A 22,349-nucleotide genomic window follows, 5' to 3' on the forward strand; every position below is an offset into this window, starting at 1 on the left:
ATTGGGTAACGAGTAAACATATGAAGCCAAAAGTATAAAGTTTTTTTATTTTATTTTATATAAACGAAAGTTACTTGACAGGGATTTTCAGAATTCTTTATACCAAAAGTACATTTCAAAGTTTCTTATCCAGAGGGGTTTATATTCAGCATTAGCCCAATAATACATAGATAGATGTGCTCAGAGAATTCTTTAATGTACTCCAAGTAAAGATGCATATTCCCAGATAGATGTGCTCAGAGAATTCAGAGAGAGAATAGTAATGAAACTAATAAAAATTTGATATTTTACTGATGAAGCACGTGGACAACAAATCCAATGTATGAAAATTTGATTTACATTTGTCTACTTTTACGTCACATGGCTATCCTTTACATTGTTGGTAAACTTGACATGCAAAATAACAGTTGCCAACTCTTCCCAACTACAGCGGTAACAAATCTCATTTGGGTTAATTCTGCCCCGTATACAAAAGAAAGGGGAAGAAAAAAATGGAGGGATTTCCCTCCTCTCTGTTTATCAGCAATAACAATTCCCCTGTTCCTTATTAGTGAACACATCTTTTGTGAACAAAAGAAAGAATATGCAATGATGCCTGCTGTTCATGACGACCATTGATCAGGTACAGTAAGAAAATAGGTGGTCATTGCCTTCCGGAATCTTTTCTTGTATTGCTTGGGAGAAATGATCGTCGGAGCAGCATTCTTTGGACCGCCCAGGATTCCAGATGCCTTCACCCATGTCTCCAAATGTTTGTCCCACGTATATTGTCTCATAAAATCAATGATCCCCAAAACCAGCTCCTTCCGCTCATCGTCCACCCCAACCAGCAGTGAGTAGTCCATTACATCAACAGACTGGACAAACATGACATAAGTTAATAGCTACACTAGTTAGCATTTATAGTTTGGAGGCAATACTGTCAACAACATGGTTTTCAATCCCATGAAATGGGAGAAGTGCACATACAAGGCACAGGAGAAGCTATGGAAGATGCTAAAAAAAAAGGAAGAAGAGGATGAAGGCATACCGCTAAAAATGATGTATCATTCCAAATAGCTCTTTCCAGGCTTCTCTTTGCTTTGCTTCCAAGAAATATGGGTTTTGTACGTAATGATTCCAACAAATTCATATCCAACAGTACTTTGTTTCCCCCTGTTGTATCAGAATTGTAACGGGATCGAGCAGACCCCTTGAGATCATATACCCTTGAAATATTTCTTTTAAAGAACAGGTTCTCCATCACCATCAAATCCATTTTAGTTTCCTTCCCACCTTTCAGGTGTTTAACAGTGACCTGCCAACAAACCAGTGTAACAAGATCGCAAGAATATTTAAGCCATTACCCACTAGTACTAACCCGTGTGGTGCACATACCAATAAAGAGAAAGTAAACGAATAAATAAATAATCAAAGAAGGCCTAACCTGATATATACCAAGAACCTTGGCAAGACAAGTTGGACTTCCAGAGCCAAGGGAGTCTGTCAAATATTTAAAATACTCAGGTGCGAACTCCTGAAAGGATTCCAATTCTGTCTTTGTGACTTGTTTTACGATGAATCTATCGTCCAGAGATTTCGCAAAATATACATTGCTCTTCCCCCCTTGTGCACTCCACCTCTGGCAGCGGCTCAAAGATCGTACAAAATCTACTTCACTGGGACAGCACTTTTTCCTAAGAGAGTCAAACTGCTTTGCAAAATAACAAGTCACAGAAAATTTCACTTTGCCTACAGCATTTGAGGACTCGTCCCCAAAGGAAATCCTTAAATGTGGAGATCTTTTGGCATCTGCAAACAGGTTACCCATGGATGATGCGGCATCTTCAGATCCATAACTTCCGTAGTGGATATAATCCAAGTCCATAGAGCCAAAAGACTGCCAGGGTGAAAATATGGAAGGGGCAGAATCTTCTTTATAGCTATCATGATTACTCCAGCCTCCTTGATGATCATTCAAATTATCAGCAACCCAATCCTCATAATCCTTGGAACTAAGGGCATATGATATTATGCTAGTGGGCTCACTATCATAAACACCAACAACTATGTCATTGTTGCTTGTCCGGGAAAGCAGCAACCGGACCCCATCAGCTATTTGAGATGCAGAGGAGACGAATGAGGGTGTGAAACTGAGTATTGAATCCAACTTCTGTGCCTCTCGTGGAAATGCCTGGGAATGAGACCTTCTTACACTAGACACAGGATCTCTCACCATACTCTTATAATCTCCAGAAGCATGGAATGATCTAAGTGTCGACAAATGCAACGAAGAAGGGGGTAATCCCTTCCTGATCCTTTCTTGGACTCTTACTGCAGAATCAAAAGAATGAACTCTCATTGACGACATTAACCTCCTGAAAGGAGGATCGTCATTTTGACTTGTCTGCTTGACAGCACCAGCTGGGAGTCCAACTGCAGATGTACAAAGAGGCAGAGCTTTCACCAGAAGTTGATCAGTTCCAGTCCATGCAGAATCTATTCTCTCAGAAAGAGTAGATTTATGGGAGGGGGAGCTTTCACAGGATGTCTTATTAACAATTTCCCTATCAGAATGTATTTCATCCTCTCGGCTATAATGGCATGATACTAACATGGGGTCTTCAGAAGGTTCATGCGTTGGTATATTTGGTTCTTTATCTGGCGATAAATTATTTCCAGGATGCACTTGCAATTTTGAAGATTCAGACACATTATCTTCATGGCTATAATCAAACCTGCCATCCTTACTAGATGAGTCACTTATCAACTCTTGCAGGTGGACAAAAGATACACCCCCTTCTGTGGCCATAGAAGCAGGATTTTTTCTGAGGAGTGAGTCCAGTGAATAAAGCTGGCGATCCCAAACATGAGAACCAATTAAAAGAGAGCGTCTCAAGCGATTTAGCTCCAGAATGTCTACTACAGCCATTTGGCCTGGTTCTGAAGTCCCCACAAATGCAGGTTGCAGAAAACCCTATTAAAAGAACCAAGGAAACTAGATTAGCAAAAGACAGATTCATTGTCCACAATGCATAAATATGAACTATATACCAGGAAACATGCGATAACAATCAGTCACAAAAACATCATAATGATACTATATTTTGTACTTACAATGTAGTCATTTCTTTCCTTTTTAAGCAGATCTTTCAGCTCCATGATGTGGTTCTGTAATTCACTTGCACCTGACATTTCACGTCCAAAAGATCTATTTTTCTCTTCCATGCAGTCCAGTACATCAGATATCTCCGCATATAAGGTTTCCATTTTTCCCATAAGCTGCAAAAAAGAATTGAGATCTCGTAAAATTGCAAAAGTTACAAAACTAGTTCGGCATTCAGCACCAGTTGAGAAATTATTCAAAAATCAGATTAAATTTTTTAAAAGCACCTCAGTTGCCTCTTTTCTTATCCACTCTGGCTGAACTTGGCCATTGAATTCAAGCACTGAAGGGGGCAAGTGGACAGAAAGAATATCAATGGGCGAATATCGGAAGAATGCAACCATACTCCCAAACCTGTTATACAAGAGTTGCCAATTTGAAATAAGATCACTTAATACTTGAAAAATTAACCAATCCAAATCTATTAGTACTTACCCATAATAACGAAGACAGTCCCGTTGTAACGAATGGCCGCAAGTAGCAACACGATTAGCAGTTGCGTGATTTGAAAAACTCAATTCCAAGAACTTTCCAAAAGAAAGTCCCCAGGCAGCATCTGACATGACTACTCTACGTGTTGCTGGTGGAACCCCATCTATATGGGCACACCTTAGACAACGGTGCCACATCCATATTTTATCATCTCTCTCCCCAGGGAGCTTTAGTGAAGGAAGGCGTCTTACATTAATGGTAAGGTTTCCTTGCTGATGGGTATAACATAGAACATGGGCTTCAGCAGGCTCTTTACAAGATCGACAAAAAGATGTCTGCCAATTATAAAACTTATTAACTATAATTCCACAATAAGAAATAAAATAAGGAGGGAGGGATTAAGTAAACTAACAATGAATTACCTGATCAAATAAGTCATCACGAAGATATCTGCCAAGTGGCTTATCAAAGCAGCCATAGAATTTTATCCGCAGAAGCCGGGAGCGTTCACAAACAGTTCCTTTCAGTACACAATGGCTTGAAAACGATACCAATATGCTCTGATGAGTGTCAGCAGAAGAGAAATACTCGCTTGAAACTTCATTGTGGTCAATTCTTTCAGAGGTTGTCAACTCATGAATATCCTCATGTTGACTCCAGTTATGAGGCAAGGTTTCTTGCAACTCTGGTTGGGAAAGATTTTTTGTGACAGAAGAATGGGCAGTTAGCCCCTTTATATCCTTGTATTGAGATGGAGAAGAGTCCAAAAATACATTAGATGCTAAATCATCAGTATATGCATCAGAAAATGTATTTCCAACCACACAGTCCACAGAACCATTAGACAAAGGAAAATTGTGCTCGGGATCAAGATGCTCAGACAAAGATTCTAATCCTTCAACTTCTGGTTTCAGACCCAAAATGTCATCATCTTGAGCAGAAGCAACAGCTACAGCTTTGGAATTGCTTGAACTAAAAGAATTAGGGACTACCGAAATTGTATCAGCTGTTGTCCTATCTGGTATAGTAATTGAGTGTCTCAGTGTCGTCTTGGGCAGAGTAGCACCCTCATCAGCAAGGAAAGAAGTTTCAAGGGATAAATGATAAGCTGCAAACACTGCATACTGGACAACATCTTTGATCTTCTTTAGTTCTTCAACACATGCACCCTTCAGCAGGACCTACAACAGATAATGACAAAATTAGGGACAGCCAGACTAAATCCTTATGCTATATCAGAATGCAGATTATGAGTATATTAAATAAAAATATTATTAAAAAAACAGCAGATACTCAATTTGTAAAAGAAATAAACCAAATGTTGTATATGGAGAAGATTACTGTGCAACAAAGACGCCTTGGACACCCTTCAAAAAACATCAGGGTTTTCTGTGGTTTCTTGTTAAACTGATTCGCTGGCTCACGCTGTTCAGAAATCTTTTCTAACCGGAACAATTCACAATGTCCCAAACGAGTTTTAGGGATATCGTCAATTGATGGAGTAATAAGTGCACCAGTACACCGGGCTATACGCTCTAGTACTGGCCTTTTAACGTTCAACACTAATGATATTTCCTTTTCTAGCAGATAGTCTTGAGCATACGACGATACACTTTTTTCTACCAGTAGAACATTGGGGCGGAGAGCCTCTATCTTTGAGATAATCATCCTAAGATGATCATTTTCCTGTTAAAAAAAAGGACAAAAATTCATTTACAGAACTTTAAAGATAAAAGAAATTGTCTTTAAAGAGAGGGAGAGGGAGAGAGAGAGAACAAAACAAAACAAAACCTGATGTAGTAATGTATTAAAAGACGCCAACTGGTTCGGAACTTTCTGATACTCAAGCGATCCCCCTAGAATAAGTAATCTAGGATTTTTGTACTGCGAGGTCATGCGCTTGTGCTTTATATTCTTTGTACAAACTACTCCTTTTACAAGGGTACTGCAAAATCCAAAATGTTTAGCTTAAAGATACAATTAAGCCACTAAAACAAAGATCTGCAAAATGTAAGGAAATCATACCTGTCACTTGGACTTCCTGATGCAATACATTTAACTTTCACATAATCACCAGGATCCATACTGCCTCCTCTGCTAGTGTCCGGTTTAACAAAACTTGCAGCTTGCCATGCTATTGTTGTAACTATGTCAAGCCAGTCCTCATCTCCATCCTCTTTGCCCACGAAACCCTCACCTTGTAATAGTTGTGATACAAGAGCTCTAAAATGTCCCTGTACCACAGCTCTAAGCGGTTCCTTGTTACCCTCATTCAGTTTCTCCTTTGCAGGAAACATGTTCGAAAGGCTACTACTTGATGAAAATACTGCACCTGAATCTCCAATATCATCATCTTCATCATCATAAGAAAAAAAATTACTCTCTGCCTCATCATTCTCATCATCAGGCGGAGGGGGATACCAGATGAGACCATTGTTTTCAAAATCCAGTGGCCTCTGTGATTTCTCATATTGGCTGCGGAAAACTGACAAGTCATCAGAGCAATCATCAGTAATATCTGGATCCTCAGTCCCTTTCTCAGGCCTTTTTAAAACAGCCGTAGTCTGTTGACCAAAGGGACCGTCATTCTGAGACACCGGGATTCCCTCCTGCCCCTGCTGTACAGAATGCCCAACTCTACTAGAAGTATAATAAATTCTAGATGGGCAATCAAACTGATTTGATCCCGGTGACCTTGAACGGTAAAACTCATTTCTAGCACTAACACTACTTAAATCTATATCCAAATTGTCATCACAATATTCACTTGAAGGGCTGAAAAAGTTCTTTCCAGATTCCTCTGCCTCCTCTTCGTCACTCCTACATTAGAAAGCAGAGAATTAGATAAGCACCATATTCACTTGGGGAGAGAGCTGGAGAGATACATAAAGAGAGCCAAAATGAAAAGGCTATGTCCAAATTTTGAATACTATAGCAGTTAAAGAGATTAAAGCATAATTACATAAAACATTTAGGGCAGCATCTTGATGCACTACATGTAATCTGAAGGAAAGCATACCTGCTAAAAGAGCGACGAACGGATATTGGAGATGGGTGAGAACTAAACATAGTCATACTCCTCACAGCATGAGGAGAATACCCACAATCCCGGGCTTCAAGAAACTTTGAGAACTGATCACTGTGAATGGATTCATTATCCACAGAACACTTGACTGTTTCACCACTAAAACAGGGGGATGGTGGTTCAGGGCTTTCTCGGGGAGAGGCAGAAGGATGCACTTTCTCACTATACTTCCTTCCACTTTCCCTCCTTAATCTAACCTGAGAACAAAACTTGCAGAACTTAGTAATACTCTCTCCAACCTCATCATTGCTCTTGATGCCACCCCATTCAGAGCCCTGAATACACTTTCCACAAATCCATCGGCCACAGCTTTGGCAGTGGTATCTATGACCAATATCAGTGGTATTTGTATTGCAATCACAACACATCTTGCAACCGTTACTAGGCATATCAAACTCGCCGGACCAACACCGTGATTCCCTGGCTCTCCTAGAAACCCAAGACTTAACTTTCTCTATTAGATCTAGTAGTGATCTATCAGGTATTCCCATATAATGGTCAGAACTCAACAAGAATAATGAACCAGCCCTTCCTCCTCCAGAAATCTAAATTCTTTTTCTTCTGTTCTAAATTTTCGTATAATGAAAAAATAAAAAAAAACGACCCACAATAAAAACGGTGGGCGAATTGGAAAAAAAGATGTGTTTTTTTATATGGACTTTGATTATGATTTCGTTTCCCTTGTTTCTTGTTTCCTTTTTTTTTTCTTCAAAAATTGGAACAAAAACAGAAAACAAATCCTCCTCCAAGAATCACAAAATAATATCACAGGAGGAAATCAGACAGCTTAGGATACACGAAATCTAACACTATTTACAACCAAAAAAGATATCACCAAGAAGAGCTTAAAAGTTAAGCAGCTGCAGCAGCCCAAAGAAACTTAAATAAAAAGCAAAATCCCTCTTGACAACAAAGAAACCCTAACCAATCCCAGAGTCTTCAAGAATGCATCCAGTGATCGATTGGAGCATATCAGGGCGATTGAATCGGAGCAACTTCAAGTACAAGCCCAAGCAGAATAAAAAACCCTAATTCCATGAGAAATCCGAGAGAGGAGGAAGCAAACGGCAGCATAGAACAAGAGAAAGCGAGTAATATTATATGATATGATATGACGACTGAAGAACAAAGCAAAATAAGAAGAACGAGTATGGTAGAGGAGAAAAACAGGAACCGGGAGAGGAGAGAGATGAGATATTGGAATTAAATGCTGGGAAGAATGAGAATCAAAAGGAGGAAAAGGAGAAGTACGGAGAAGGTTCCCTTTCTGCCGGAGTCTGCTCGCATCTCGAGACACGCACTTGCCTCTCTCTCACTTCTGCTTCTTCTTCCTCTCCTTTCTTCACTACCAGCAACAACAACTGCATCAACAACACTTGTTCTCTTCTTTACCATATTTGCCGCTTTATTTTCATTTCTTTTATTTTAGTTTCTCTTCTTCTTCTTCTTCTCTCTTTATTTTCTTTTCTTTTCTTTTCTTTTCCTCCTTCCTGCGCACCCCAACCCAAACTGCCTCTACTACTAAAATATTGCTTTTCAAAAAGCACTTTCTCGCTCTCGTGATCTCATCTCTATCTATCTATTTCTTTATTATATTTATTTTTTTAATTATCCTTCATTCGTCGTAATAGTACAGATTTTTTTTATTAAGGGTTTTTTTAATTTTTCAATCTGGCATTTAAGGCGGTCATTGGTCAGCGTGATGCTTAATTAGGGCTTAAAGGTCTTATTTAATTCAGTTCTTTTATTTTTATTTTTATTTTTATTTTTTTCAAATTTGAGTTTTCTTGTATGATTTTGTACACAACAACTACAAAAAAGCACTCGCTGTTGATTGGTCAGCATCAGTGTATACAGATTTATAAACGGTTTTTGGGCAAAACCTTTTTTTTTCCTTACAAAACTCGGTCATGCATTAATTCAATGGATTTTGTTGGATTATTAGGGGCATGTCTTTAATTTGGCGACTTCTTTTATTTCTTTTTAAAACGCCTATTCATGAAGAGTGTATCACACGCTCCGTGACAGCATCTAGAAAGAACTACCAGTCACCGTGACCCATGGGTCCTTTGGGTGGTTTGGTGGGTTGGTGGGTCAAGCTTCACGGGTTTGCTGTGACCCGAATGCTATTACATTTGTCCAAGTCCATTTTCTTTGGTTGACCCGGCATCTTGGATGCCAGACCGAAAGTGTAATAGGATGGTAATACAAAATGAATAACGTGTAGTGTAATGATGATGGTAAACAATTGCACAAAACAATTACACGAACTCACACAAAGATACATACAAGAAGAAGACTTCTAGTGTTCGAGATCATAATTAGTCTTGAACAAGTGTCACTTAAACAACCTTGATCTAAATTAAACTAGGGTGATTCGTATACTAGGGTAATGATTAGATACCCATAAGTGAATGTGATTTTTTTAAAAATACTTATATACAATGACATGACGTGATATAATTCAGTTTAACCGAGTTCTCAAACAATTCATTATAAGTCGAGTCATCAAACAAGACTTGTGTATTCAGCACTCATCAAGGTTACGTGATCTATGGACGGAGCCAGTATGGGACCAGTGTGATCCCAGACCCCACTTTATTTTTATCTCTTCTATTTGTATATTATAAATTATATGTAATATTATAATATATTATATTAGTTTTAAGATATTAACCCTAATATATATATATATATTAGGTTTCTTTTGTCTACAAATTAACCATAAAATTTCTTGATTTCTCTTCTACTCATCTCCCTTAAATCTTCTAGTTTAGTTTATGATATTTTCACTAAAAACTCCTAAAGTTTTAACCTTCTCTTCCTCTTCTTTCTCTTTCTCTTTCGTTTAAAACTTTGTAAATTTTTTATTTTCTTCAATTTTTTTCATATATGAGTTGGGCACCTTAATATTGCGCTTTATGAACTCTCTTTTTTTCTATTTATTTTTTCTGTTTGAATATAAATTATTAATTTTAAAATCTTTAATAGTGTAGATTATGAAATTATTATTTAACCAATTTATAATATAAAATTTATAATAATTATATAAAAAAAAAACAAATTTTATAAAGGACCCCTTCTAACGGAAAATACTCCGCTAATATAATTATAAATAAGTTTATGCCCATCTATAGACAGACCTAAGGCCCGACCCATGTTGTGCACATAAAAAGTGAGATGCCAATTGGCATGTCCCCTACAAATTACAATGGACAAGCAGGTGAGGGGATTTGGTAAACATTGGTTTGGTGGGAAGCCAACATCCGCAAAGGTGTTTGTGCTGCCAAGGCCTACCGAAAGATGGAGCTTTATTTCTATTTTCTTCTTGGCGTTTTCTTTGAGTAGATTATAGTTCTTCTTCTTCCCCACCCTTTTTGGGGAATTTATTTTCTTATATACTCACAGCCATTAAAGTTACATCATTCCTACACATAAACAGTCAGAGATGATCGGATAAGAGTACAGGGGAGAGCCGCCCCTAGCCAAATTTTCACCCTTTTCCTTCATCATCATCATCCGTGACTCATCTCCATGTGATGGACATGTTTTTATTGATTAATTATAATTACTTTTTGTTTTTGTATTTGGAGAATCCATATTCCATATCCATACAATTAAGTTAACCAACCTGCTTTAGTCTTTTTCTAAATGTCAAATTACGGCAACAAAGGCCCACAACATACATCTCCTCTGCCTAACAGAAAAGCCTAGCGAAAAAGAGAATCCCACACACTAACCCCCATTTCATTGTACTTGATCAAAAACCCTTCTCTTTCCATGTTTTGTTTTAGGAGAAACACTTATATGAAACGGGAATAGTATTATTTTGTTATTTTCAATCAATCATAGTATATTACTCATGATAATTTTTTCACATGGCCTTCTATGATTGATCGGAGATAGCAAAACAATGTTATCCTCGTTTCATACAAATTATTCTGGTGTTTTAGTACTCTCCTCCAAAGTCAATATAAACCTCTTAAAATAAATGCATTAGAAAAATGAATATTTGGGGCGTGCAATAAACTTGGTTTAATTTACAATTCATTGATTTTGAGGCATGAATATTGGGGTGTAGGGATAGGGAGATCCAATAGAGCAGCATTTAGGCATGATGTTAACATTATTTTTAGGCGTGATGTTAACATGTCATCACGCCCACCTTAATTAACAACAAAATTAGCCCCTAAGCAAAAAGTAATTAGAGCACTAGGATACATCTTTTAATATCTAAAGCATGGTGGCGTATTTCAGAACTATTATCCTTGAAAAGTTTGGTGTGCTCTTATGTAGAAATGATTCCTTCAATGAAATTAGAGGGGTGTGAATTAATTATACATATGGTATTTACTCTTAACTCTAAAATAATCGGCCTGACATGACTGGACATGAAAGTCCACTAATAGCCTAGCCTATGGGATCGCATCTCCCAATTTTCTCTCTAATCGGTCGGTAAATATCTCAATCACACAGTGACTTAAAAAGTGCTAATATCATGCTTTTGGAATCTTGGGCTTGCATATGTACATTCATCCTTTGAACTTTGCTAGCTAATGACAAATAACAAAATTCCAATCTCTATGAAATTTTGACTGCTAATTGTGTTGTGTGTGGATATAAAGGTGATGTTAAGGTTGGATTGGATTAATAGCTTTTTGAAAAAGAAAAACAGAATACAACCACCAGTCAAATTTACTAACTTCATTTAATCCTTTTGGGTTAGCATGAAATTAATTTAAACTTAAATTTTTATTGTAGAAGAGCTATTTTTATGTTTGTTAATATAAGTAATATTGAAAAAGAAAAATTCGAACACGAGACCTCATATGCATGAATAACTGCCTAATCACTTTAACTATAAGTCCTTTGCACAATAAAAGTGTTCTAATTGTTGAACTGATTTTGACTCTCAAATTGATCGGCACAATGAATAGAAATTGCGTGCCAGTATTAACCTGAGTTTGATGCCCTTATTAACTTGAATTGAATGGACGCAGCAGCAGTATTAATTCATGCAGCTGAGCTGGTAGGTCAGATCTGGATGCACAGCTTAAATGGACGTGCATGTTTAGCTTATAATTAATGCTTACCAAAAATCAGCAAAATTTATTTATTTTTATGTAATCTCTGTGTTGTGGTCATAGTCTAAAATATCGATAATATCGACGAAATATCGAGAATATTATCGTTTTTTTGGATCACGGATATTTCGGAACATATCCATATACATATTGTATAAGTATCGATAATATCGAAAAATATCGATATCGATAATTTCGCTCACACTTCAGTAATATTTTGTCAAAATATCGATGTAATATCGAAAATATCAAAAATATCGATGTAATAAAAAAATGAAAAAAAAAAAAACATAGAGCACACACACAAAGGGGTAGGCCTCATCATTTGGCCCACAAGCTCATGGGTCAATGGGGGCCCGCCCGGCCCGGCCCGTTATGGGCTTTGAGATGGCCCGGCCCGCCTTGGGCAGGGCTAGTCTTGGGCTTGGGTGTCTGAATCCCAGCCCGATTAAGCCCAAGAAAGCCCGGCCCAGCCCGCCCACAAAAACCCAGCCCGTTAGGCCTGCATACATATATAATTATGTATAAATAAGAGTTTAGGTTTAGGTTATATCACTTAAATCACATATATAATTTGTTTCATTTCATTTACTTTTCTTTACTCATTCCTAATTTATAATTGAATTATTAGCACATTAATTTGTGTCAATTATTAATTCAACAATTATATATATATAAATAAGATGAACAACATATCACATCACCAAATATAATCATACCATGAAATATAATCGTACCACCAAATATAATCATGCTTTTTTTGAACACATCACCAAATATTTGCATATTTATTCATACCATCTTTTAAAAAAACATTTTTTTGATACTTATTATTTTTAAAAATTATTTCTAAAAACGTATTACGATCTAATTATGTAATAACCTCAAAAATAATACTTTGTTTTATTATTTTTGTGGAAAATCTTATAAGTTGTGTGACTTTATTGGGTGTTTTATGAATTTGATTTTAAGTGAAAATATTAGAATTAAGTGAGTTTAATCTCAAATTTGGACTAAAATGCCTTTATGATTAAGTTTATGATTTTTTTGAATGAAGTAGGGCCCGTTTAGGCCCGGCCCGATGGGCTTTCTCAAGCCCAGCTCATGGGTCGGGCTTCGGCTTTGAATTTTCTAAAAAAATCGGGCCCGGCCCAGCCCGATATTTTCTCTCTTCTCTTTAAAGTCCGACTCGACCCGACCCAAGCCCATTAAATTTGGGCCGGGCTAGCCCAACCTTGCCCGGCCCATTAACGAGCCATACAAAGGGGATTCAAACCCTTGTCATTTCACTCCTCCAACGCCTTAACCTCAATGTTGCTTATGTTTTTGTGATAATATGCTAAAATATGTAATTTATATTGTTTTGTTTTGAACAATTACATGTAAAATTATTTTACGGGTTTATCATTTGATGACTAGTATTCACAATACACTTACTCTACATATAGAGATGATGAAGATAGTGAAAATTTTGGTTGGGGCATTCTTGGCCCCATCTCACCAAAAATTAAAAAATAAATAAATTTGAACCTTATTAGAACTTTGTGTGGTACTAAGTCACTTATGTATTTTAATGTGCAATGTATAAAGAGTAAAATAGTGTAGTAAATTATTATATATAAATAATTATCGTGTGTTTAATCTTCTTTCATTAATTATTACATATTTTATAAACTCACAGTGTTCGTCAACTCTCTATATAATCAACTTAAATCAGTTAACCCATCATACAACGCATTTCTTTCCAATTATTTGTGATAAACTAATAAATAATTAACTGAATAAACATTCTCCAAAGTTTCAATAAAATTTTTCAGGTTTTTATTTAATTTTTATCGATATTAATAATATCTTGATATTTCCATTGAAATTTTCATATTTTTAGACTACCGATATTTCTGATACCATCGATATTTTATACCTTAGCTGTGGCTGTGGTGGTCCTTTTATATTAAGTTTAATATTGCAGAAAAACTTCTGATTTGGTTGCCGTATCATATGCCTTGTTTCAACTTTATGATAATCATATGCTTGCTTCTGATAATTGCATCAATTAGCTTAATCACATTGCTTAGTCATTAATTACAATCTCAATAGGAGGAAAGACGGAAGTACCCCAGCTTTTTAGGGACGGTAGTTGACTGCACTACAGTGTTTCAATAACTTTCAACTTATGGATCTATTTTTTATTTTATTTTTAAACAACATATAATTTGATTTTTTGTTGCCCCTATGTAAAATAAGAGGCAGAACATGAAAGTTTATGATGTAGCTTAGAGGGCATGAAAGGGTAGCAACCATTTGAGTGCAATTGGGTGGAAGGACCTCAGTTTTTGACTTTAAATTAATCCGAATTTTTTTCTTCTTCAATTTTAGTCGGTGTAAAAGGTAAAAAATGGTAAAACATTTAAAATACCAGAAAATGTCTTTGGGTAATGCAAACATTAATAATTGAAATTATTAATTAAAAAATGGTAAATTCACACTTTTTCATATTAAAAAATTAAGAGTAATGCTACACTTACCACATTTTTATTCTACATTTCAATACCACATGATGTGACATGTCCATATTATATGCCACATCAATTAAATTAATAAATTATATTTTAATTAAGACAATTAGAAAAATAAATATTAGAATAAATCATAAAAGAAAAGAAAATATTACATAATTTTAATTGATGTAGTTGTCCACCTCAGTTGCCACATAAGATGGTATAAAGATGTGGTATACAAATGTGGTAAGAGTAGCATATTAGAAGAAGAAAAATAAGAGAATAATGCTACTCTTACCACATTTATGTACCACATTCTTATACCATCTTATGTGGCAACTGAGATGGACAGCCACATCAATTAGAATTATTTAATATTTTCTTTTCTTTTATGATTTATTCCAATATTTGTTTTTCTAATTGTCTTAATTAAAATGCAATTCATTGATTTAATTGATGTGTCATATAATATGGACATGCCACATCATATGGTATAAAAATGTGGGATAAAAAAGTAGTAAGTGTAGCATTAATCAAAATAAGATAATGGATCCTATTTTTATGGAACACAACTACCCATTATTTTTTTAAATTCTAAAATAAATTAAAAATTTTTTTTTAAAAAAATTTTTCGGAGGCGCGAAAGCGCGTGCGAAGAAATTAATATGATACAAAACAAAAGAAAGCAAGGAACATAATATAATAATCCCATGATCCCATTTTCTCTTTCTTTTTTTAATTTTAAATGTTTAATTTTAGGTAGGTGAGGTTTTAATTTTTAATTTTAATTTTATTTTATAAACTACGAATTTACCCTTAATTTGGACCGAAGTTTGGATGGAATTAAAAAAAATTGATGTAAGGCCCTCAATTGACTATTTTTAAAAAATTGGAGTTCTTAATTTACGAAAAAAATTATTAAAAAGCTAAATTGAGAGTATGCAAATAATTCAAGGAGCAAAACCTCATAAAATCCAACATAATATAATAATCCCATGATCATGTGGGGTAGAGTAGTGGTGATTGACTACATAGGAGATGCACCAAAGTAGGGGTACCCATGCCTTTGATATTGAACTTTTGAACACCCCACTTAATTTTTAAAAAATATATATATAAATTCAAGCAAAATAGCTTTTACTTGCATGTGAAATTCTGAAGTACGCTAGTTGAGATTCTCAGCCATCTTCAACAATAATCTCACATTTGTGGTCGAAAGCAACAAGCAAGCCTAGTGAATATGGGGATCCGGAAAGCATATATAGATTTCATTTTAGACCATTTCAGCAGCTCAATATACTACTTAATCTGAATGTAAGTTTGGTGTTGCTATATTTTGTTGTTTTTCAAACTCTTATGGTGTTGTATAATATACCAAAAGCTTTTACAATATCATGCATTACATTACAACATAGCAATTAGGTATTGGAGTACGGGTAATCCTAGGCACACTATATTTATATACCACATTCCCACACCAATATAATGAGGCCCACTTTTATTAGAGAGGTGGTGTCTTCTTCTCATCATTTGTTAAATGAAAAAATAAAATAAAAGAGCTTCAGAAATCTTTGCAGAATCTTAATTTTTTTATTTTTTTTATTTTAATGATTTTATTCAGTACGGAAGTCAGAAGTTCATCTTATATGACCATCTATATATACCAAGTTGCTAATAATTGACTTATAACATAAAATTAGACCCTTAATGATATATAAAATATATCAAATCGGAATACTATAAATAAATCTTGAAGATTTGTTCAAAGAGCATGTTGCCCGTCCAGCACCACAAGGTCAAGCGCAGAGGGGCATGCCTCCATTTGCTGTCTTTAGATCCATTTTGCCGGTTTTGCACCAATTGTTGAAAGTTCAAAGTCACCACCTAGAAAAGCTTATAACAATAACTCGTAAACGTTTGGGTTCAAATAGCAATATTGAGACATGGTCAATCTTTATCAAGGACGAGAACCCTATCAGATTTTATTATAAACATGAAACTTTAACATCAATATTACCTTCGGAAACAAATATTACGGTATGAAAGACTGTCATGCTCGTTGAGTGCGCCTTCCAACTTGAAGAGCCAACTCCGTATCAATCTTGAGGGAGATGTCTAGAGCCTTTACTGAATGAGTCAGTGCACCACTGCAAACATAACAAAGCACTTTGTAAACATTCCAGGAATACTCCAACTATCTATTGCTCGCGAATGCAAGCCAATCAGTTACAGGACTTAACTATCGGTAAACTATCTTTCACTACGTTGTCCCCCGCAACCTATTGCACTGAGATGTACTTCTCACAACCTCGACTGATGAGATTGTGAACTGCTGTCCTTTTATGTCACACCGAGGCGATGTGAGGATCTTGTCACACAGAAGAGATGCGAGGATCCATAAAGTGGAATTATACAATTGCTAGATCCTAACTTTGAGTCGTCCATCCCCACTCAAAAGTAGTACATCTCCACAGTCAACGTATGTTTGCTACTCCTACTGTCTGGCAATATGACAGGTTAAAAGTTTATCTATCTGGGAATACCTCGACAACATATTATGGCCTAAAAGACAAGGGCAGCATATGATATCTGTCCACTTAAAATAACTCCAGATCGCATATTAAACGGCATCTGTTATGCAAAGCCACCAAAGAACTCTTCTCCCCACATAAAATTTGTAGATTTAGTGATTGAGATTAGAAGCTGCAAATTTACCTAGAAATATAGTTGACCCCCGTTTGTCCAATTTTGTGTACTGTTTCAAGAGTAACATTGCCGGATGCCTGTCACAGTAAGCAGATTAGTCAGAAATTAAAAATAAAAAGCGAAAAAATCCAATCCATACAATCAGTAGTTATTTCCATATTAAAGCAGCATTGAAAATATCTGCTAACTTGTTTGTGGGGCTTGTCCCCCTTTGCTCATAAAAAATAAATTAAAAAATCTGCTAACATGAAAGACTGCACTTGAATCTCCCAAAAACAAGAAGGGTGGCAAGAAAGTGGTTAACCTAGATTTGAAGAAAGAGGCTTCAACATAAAAGAGTGAAGATACAATTTAAGATATTTATGGCGAAACGCAAACATCCAAACAATCACCATCTAAATCTAAATCCTTATTTTTGGGAAACATGGTGTCAAAATTGAGGGTCACCAAATTGAAATTATGGCATGGCAAATGTATAAAGCAAATCAGGTGCTTTGTAGCATATTATTATTTGAATGAACTTTAACCTACTTCAATTTTTTAGGTCTAAAAGGTGAACAAACATTAGTGACAGCGCCTTTTAGGTCCACAGATAAAACAAATCGGAAACCATAGGAAAACTGAATAAGTAACTTGAAGTACCTCAGTTTCAAATCTTCGACCAATCAAATTCACAGCTTGTTCAAGCATGGTTACATCAACATCCCCATTAGGTAGTGGTACAACCATATTATCCAACATTATTCGGGTCAAGGAAGTCTCTGTTTGAGATGCATAGTCCAATACCTTGTCTACCTCCTCAATTGTCCGGGTCTCAACCTGGAAATTAAATCCAAAAACCCGTTTAATGATCTCAGTCACCAAGAAATCTTATCCCGTCCATCTGTTTTATTGGTGAGCAAAGCACAAGTCCACATAAACACACACAAACATGAGAGAGAGAGAGAGAGAGAGAGCTAAGCATTCTGTAACAGAAACAGATTGCAAATTAAATGCAGGACATATCAACTTATATCACATAGAATGTTTGTAAAAACTTAGAGTTAACTAAGGATGTTTTTATCATGAATCATGTGATGAATTGCCAAAAAAAAAAGGTTTGACAGGATTTAAAGGTAGTATAGATCTTAGAAGTTGCAAAATTACCTCAACCTCCATCTGGAGATTCCTTTGCTCTAAATACAGGTCTACAGATTTGAGGGCATTTGTGATGCCTCCAGCTATTGATATATGATTATCTTTTATCATTACCATATCAAATAAACCCATTCTGTGATTTCGACCTCCACCAATGAGTACCTACGACAAGAGGTTTTCATTAAGATTGAGAAAAAACTAATATATATCACTAACCAAAACATGTTGGAGTGTAGTAGAAGCAAGGATCTACACCGCCCACTTGTCCACCAAACGTAGACCTGGAGCAGTTTTTCTTGTCTCTAAAATACGTGCAGGGCTTGCAAGATCTGCCATTGCCTGCACACACACACACAAACATTGGAAATATCTTCTTTACACAGCCAAAAAATATGGAATATTTATACACATTCAATAGGCATAACACGAGTCAAGTTATTTTTCTCTCATCTACCACCCTCTTTTGAGTTTTATCATTAATTTCATTATTTTAAAGTCTCTCAAAGCATCATGCTCAGTGTGGCTCTGCACACAGCATTAAATATATGTCATGGTGTTATTAGTAAAAGTTGTGAGCGTTCTGTTATTATCAAAATATAGTCTTAAGTTTGAGACATATATCAGCAACAACTGACAAAAAGGAAAACAAGGTTAATCTCTTTTAAGAACATAGACAAGACTAAGTATTTGGTTTATAAATACAAATTATCCTAAATCCTTCTGATCAAATGGTACTCAGAACTTCATAACAGGGAAGCCCTAGTCCACTCTGAATTCCTTCCCTCTCACATAGTAAATTCCAGATCTCTTCTTTCATAGAAGAAGAGGAACTAAAACAACTACTGGTTTGTGCTAAATTTTTTAATCAAAACATATAAATGCAATAAACAATCTCTTCAGATTTTTAAACCGTCATGATCAGCATTGCAACGGCATGCCCCCAATTATGTTCTCTAATGTTATTGATTATAGTTTAGGATAGCCTATTCATTGATTTTATTTACAGAAGGCATAGAGGGAAACAAGAATACCTTAGTTAAAGTTGCTACTCCACTCATCCTCTGCATAAAATTCAGTGCTACCCTCTCAGCTACAACAATGCTGTGTGCTCGTCCTGCATATCAATTTGTTAAATTCTCAAGGAATTTTCAAAAACTCCTAAAATTTCTACACATTCTGATTTACCATAAACTTTTCCAAAATCTAGGCCTTTATGTACAGAGTCTCCATCCTTTTGTGACCACTCAACCTGTATCGAAATGTAAACCACTAATGATTGGACATGAAGAACAAAAACATTCCAAGCACACAAAGTCCAGTCCTTTATACCTTCAGAGAAGGATCCACTTCATGAAATACCATCTCTGCAAGTGCAATTCCAGCAATTATACCATTCTCCTTTGCCAAAAAATGGGCTTCCACTTCCATATCAGATGGAATGGTCGCCAGACATGTCACGTCACCTACAATTGAAGCAACAATATTAATAATATTTTTTTGAACATGAAGCTGCCCATTCATATATCCTGGATTTAGTAGCATTTCGTATGAAAAACAATATAGAGGAACCAGATCCCAATATTAAAACCACTTGAAATTGGTGCTTTGGGAAAAACAGAAGAACCATTTGAAACAAGAAATACTGCAAACCTCGATCCCCAGCATCTTCAGAAAGTGCCGACTTGATAACACCCCACAAATCATAGGTGGGATGTGAAGGAGGCTTTATTGGCAAGGATTCAAATGATATTCTGGGATTTTCAGTTTGAGTTGCAGACATTCTAACAATCTTCCTGCAAGGGTTCAGACAAGTCAAATGATTGCACATCAGCTGTCTAATATGCCATCAACTATGAACATAAACAAAACTTGAATCTGCAATAAAGAAGAACAATAAAAGGATAAAAAGAGTTGGAAGAAAATATAAGTTTATAACATATTTAAGACGTATGAATCTCTTAAGTATTGGTGACCCCTTAAATTCAACTAACAAAGTTTCTTCATCAAATCACAAAATGTGATGAGCAAAGTTACCCTTTCCCTCGTCCCTGAGCTTGACAATAGTTTTAGGGAGTGCATTACTCAACATCATCACAGTTAACTTGTCTCGTCATGATGCTAATAACCATTAGATAAAGTAATTGTGTTGTCGATATCACAATAGCAAAACTTGCCAAAAGCAGTAGGCTAACAAGAACAAACCACACAACCTATATAATTCCCAGGAACTGCAATGGGCAGAGCAATAACGAAACCTGCCAACCTTAAGTACTCTTTCTATAACCAATAAACTAAAAAACAAGTATTGTTTGGTATTTGAGATAGTGTGAAAAACTAAAAATGAAGATGCAAATGAGTTGCTTGGGTCCATTCCCAGATAGTTTCCTGAAATTGGATGGTGCCAGGCAAAAGTTTAAACAGCGTACAGCATAATTCCATAGTACAACATGAATTACAGCGAATAGTTCAAAAAAAAAAAAAAAAGAGAGGTCACAAATCCGAAGAATACAACAAATTGAATGAGACACACTTTTACTTTGCGCATGATAAATGATAACACGGAAAGAAAAAAAATATTGAAAGTATGGCGGGGATGGAGGAGGGTATTACCTGATCCGCGATCGAAAGCTGAAGCCGAGGGGGGGGTCGTAGAGAATCCCGGTTGCAGAGGAAGCGTTGCACGAGTTTTGCAGAGAGAAACAACGAGAGGCAGAGCCCATCTCCTTAAAGTTCCTATCAATTAAAACGAAGACATCACTCAAACTAAAGCAAAACTTATCAGAACAGAACACAACGCCCAAAACTCAAAACACACTCTCTCAGTAGCCACTCAAAAACAAAATACGACAAAAAAAAAAAAAAAAAACCTCGTTTTACAAAACAGAAAATAGTCATAAGATAAAGTATAAAAGTCAGCAACTTGGCATCCTTGGATTGTCAAATTGCAGGCTTTTCAGTTGTGCAAACTTTTATATTGAATTTCAGACAAAAGGAAAAACTTTATGCTTAAATAAATCACATCTGGAGAACAAAGATGATCTTATTCACCAAGTAATAAATATGACCCGAGGAAGTTTTCAACACAAGCAGTTTGAGAATCATAAAATGTCAGAGTTGTAGCTTGTAGGGCATATTATTTTATATTTATATATATATATATATATATATTGGTCTACTTCAAATCTCTCTAATAGTGGTCTACTTCAATGGCTTATGGGCTGATGGCGATTTTTCATATATATTTTTTTAACACGTGATGGATTTTGAAGATTGTTTGGCAAAAAATAACCTAATTTTTTATCAAACAACATCCAAATCATGACATAGTTTGTAGGCACTTTCTTGGAACCCTGCCACGAGGCAGGCTGTTGGCAGCTTTCATCATACAATTGTCATGTTTTACATACCATATACAGCACCAGACCACGCCAAACTGCTAGTTATACTAAATCTATAGGACTCTGCCTTGAATCTCTCTTATGAGCCAACAACTTAGGAGGGAAAACAACATGCTAGCCCAGACGAAGACTAAGATGCTGCTTATGACTGTTTCCTTTCGACTCTTTAGTTTTAGGCAGTGGCGGGTCAATGATTTGAAGGCTGGATGGCCAAAACTTATATATTAAATTCAACGGTACGAGTGAATTTCATTAATAAACATAAAAAGATACACATGGACTTAATAAGCCTTACCCTAAAATGCATTTCTATACATACCAACAATTTTTTTATGTAGAAAGAATTTTAATCAAAAATACCAACAAAAAATCAAACAATCATAGAGCATCTCAACAATATCAACAACAAATCAAACATCCAATAAAATTCCTAAAATCAAAGCCTTAATTAATTTTTAACAAAATCCCCAAATTATAATTTATCCCTAATCAATTCTTAATATACTCAATTTTAAATTAAAACTATAATTATATACAGAAGATGAGAGAATGAGTAGAATACTTTTTGTTGACAATGAGAATGCGAAGATGTTATTGCTTACCCAAGAAAAGAGAGAGAGTTGGGATGGACTTATTAACATATGTAGGTGTTTTTTGTTTAAAAAAAATTTGGAATGGGCGGGCACCCATCCTGCCCGGTGCACAAAACCGCCCTGATTTTAGTCACATAAACAAATATTAGTAGGAGCTGTTATGATAAGCCCATGTAGAGTTGGTTTTGCATAGGTTACTATCCACAAAGTACAAGGCATAGTTAGTCAAAACATGTTTCGAAGACTTCTCATCATGCTATTATAACTTGGG

The 22,349-nt window shown here is 35.7% G+C and overlaps 2 protein-coding genes across 3 annotated transcripts; both read right to left on the reverse strand.

The window, feature by feature from the left end:
* Window positions 1–263: 263 nt before the first annotated feature.
* LOC117621763 (putative 1-phosphatidylinositol-3-phosphate 5-kinase FAB1C) lies at window positions 264–8,188 on the reverse strand. Its single transcript, XM_034352319.1, has 11 exons — window positions 6,597–8,188; window positions 5,603–6,397; window positions 5,369–5,522; window positions 4,919–5,263; window positions 4,000–4,758; window positions 3,581–3,912; window positions 3,373–3,499; window positions 3,097–3,261; window positions 1,427–2,956; window positions 1,031–1,297; window positions 264–857 (listed from the first exon to the last, which is right to left on the reverse strand). Exons 1-11 carry the CDS (start codon window positions 7,151–7,153, stop codon window positions 603–605), a joined length of 5,286 nt encoding a protein of 1,761 aa, XP_034208210.1. The 5' UTR covers window positions 7,154–8,188; the 3' UTR covers window positions 264–602.
* Window positions 8,189–15,814: 7,626 nt separating this feature from the next.
* Window positions 15,815–21,214, reverse strand: LOC117637152 (nicotinate-nucleotide pyrophosphorylase [carboxylating], chloroplastic). 2 transcript variants are annotated; one of them, XM_034371974.1, is made up of 12 exons: window positions 21,136–21,214; window positions 20,698–20,820; window positions 19,738–19,880; window positions 19,417–19,550; window positions 19,273–19,336; window positions 19,119–19,201; window positions 18,343–18,426; window positions 18,097–18,249; window positions 17,593–17,769; window positions 16,960–17,027; window positions 16,262–16,391; window positions 15,815–16,128 (listed from the first exon to the last, which is right to left on the reverse strand). In XM_034371974.1, exons 2-11 carry the CDS (start codon window positions 20,805–20,807, stop codon window positions 16,295–16,297), a joined length of 1,113 nt encoding a protein of 370 aa, XP_034227865.1. In that variant the 5' UTR covers window positions 20,808–20,820; window positions 21,136–21,214; the 3' UTR covers window positions 15,815–16,128; window positions 16,262–16,294. The 2 variants fall into 2 exon arrangements, with proteins under 2 accessions (XP_034227865.1, XP_034227873.1); XM_034371982.1 differs by lacking the exon at window positions 21,136–21,214 and having other exon boundaries at window positions 15,815–16,137; window positions 20,698–20,930.
* Window positions 21,215–22,349: the final 1,135 nt, after the last annotated feature.

Source organism: Prunus dulcis, chromosome 1 (assembly GCF_902201215.1).
Source record: "Prunus dulcis chromosome 1, ALMONDv2, whole genome shotgun sequence".
In the NCBI taxonomy this organism is placed as follows: Eukaryota; Viridiplantae; Streptophyta; class Magnoliopsida; order Rosales; family Rosaceae; genus Prunus; species Prunus dulcis.

Bases quoted from the DNA above. Each gene is read 5' to 3' on its own strand.
- LOC117621763 (XM_034352319.1), bottom strand. From the start codon at position 7,153: ATGGGAATACCTGATAGATCACTACTAGATCTAATAGAGAAAGTTAAG. The intron at 3,500-3,580 runs GTAAGTACTAAT...CTTGTATAACAG, and splicing joins GACTGTCTTCGTTATTATGG to GTTTGGGAGTATGGTTGCAT. The intron at 3,262-3,372 runs GTGCTTTTAAAA...TCTTTTTTGCAG, and splicing joins TAAGAAAAGAGGCAACTGAG to CTTATGGGAAAAATGGAAAC.
- LOC117637152 (XM_034371974.1), bottom strand. From the start codon at position 20,807: ATGGGCTCTGCCTCTCGTTGTTTCTCTCTGCAAAACTCGTGCAACGCT. The intron at 18,427-19,118 runs GTATTCTTGTTT...GTGTGTGTGCAG, and splicing joins GAGTAGCAACTTTAACTAAG to GCAATGGCAGATCTTGCAAG. The intron at 16,392-16,959 runs GTAAATTTGCAG...TTATGTTTGCAG, and splicing joins GGGGTCAACTATATTTCTAG to TGGTGCACTGACTCATTCAG.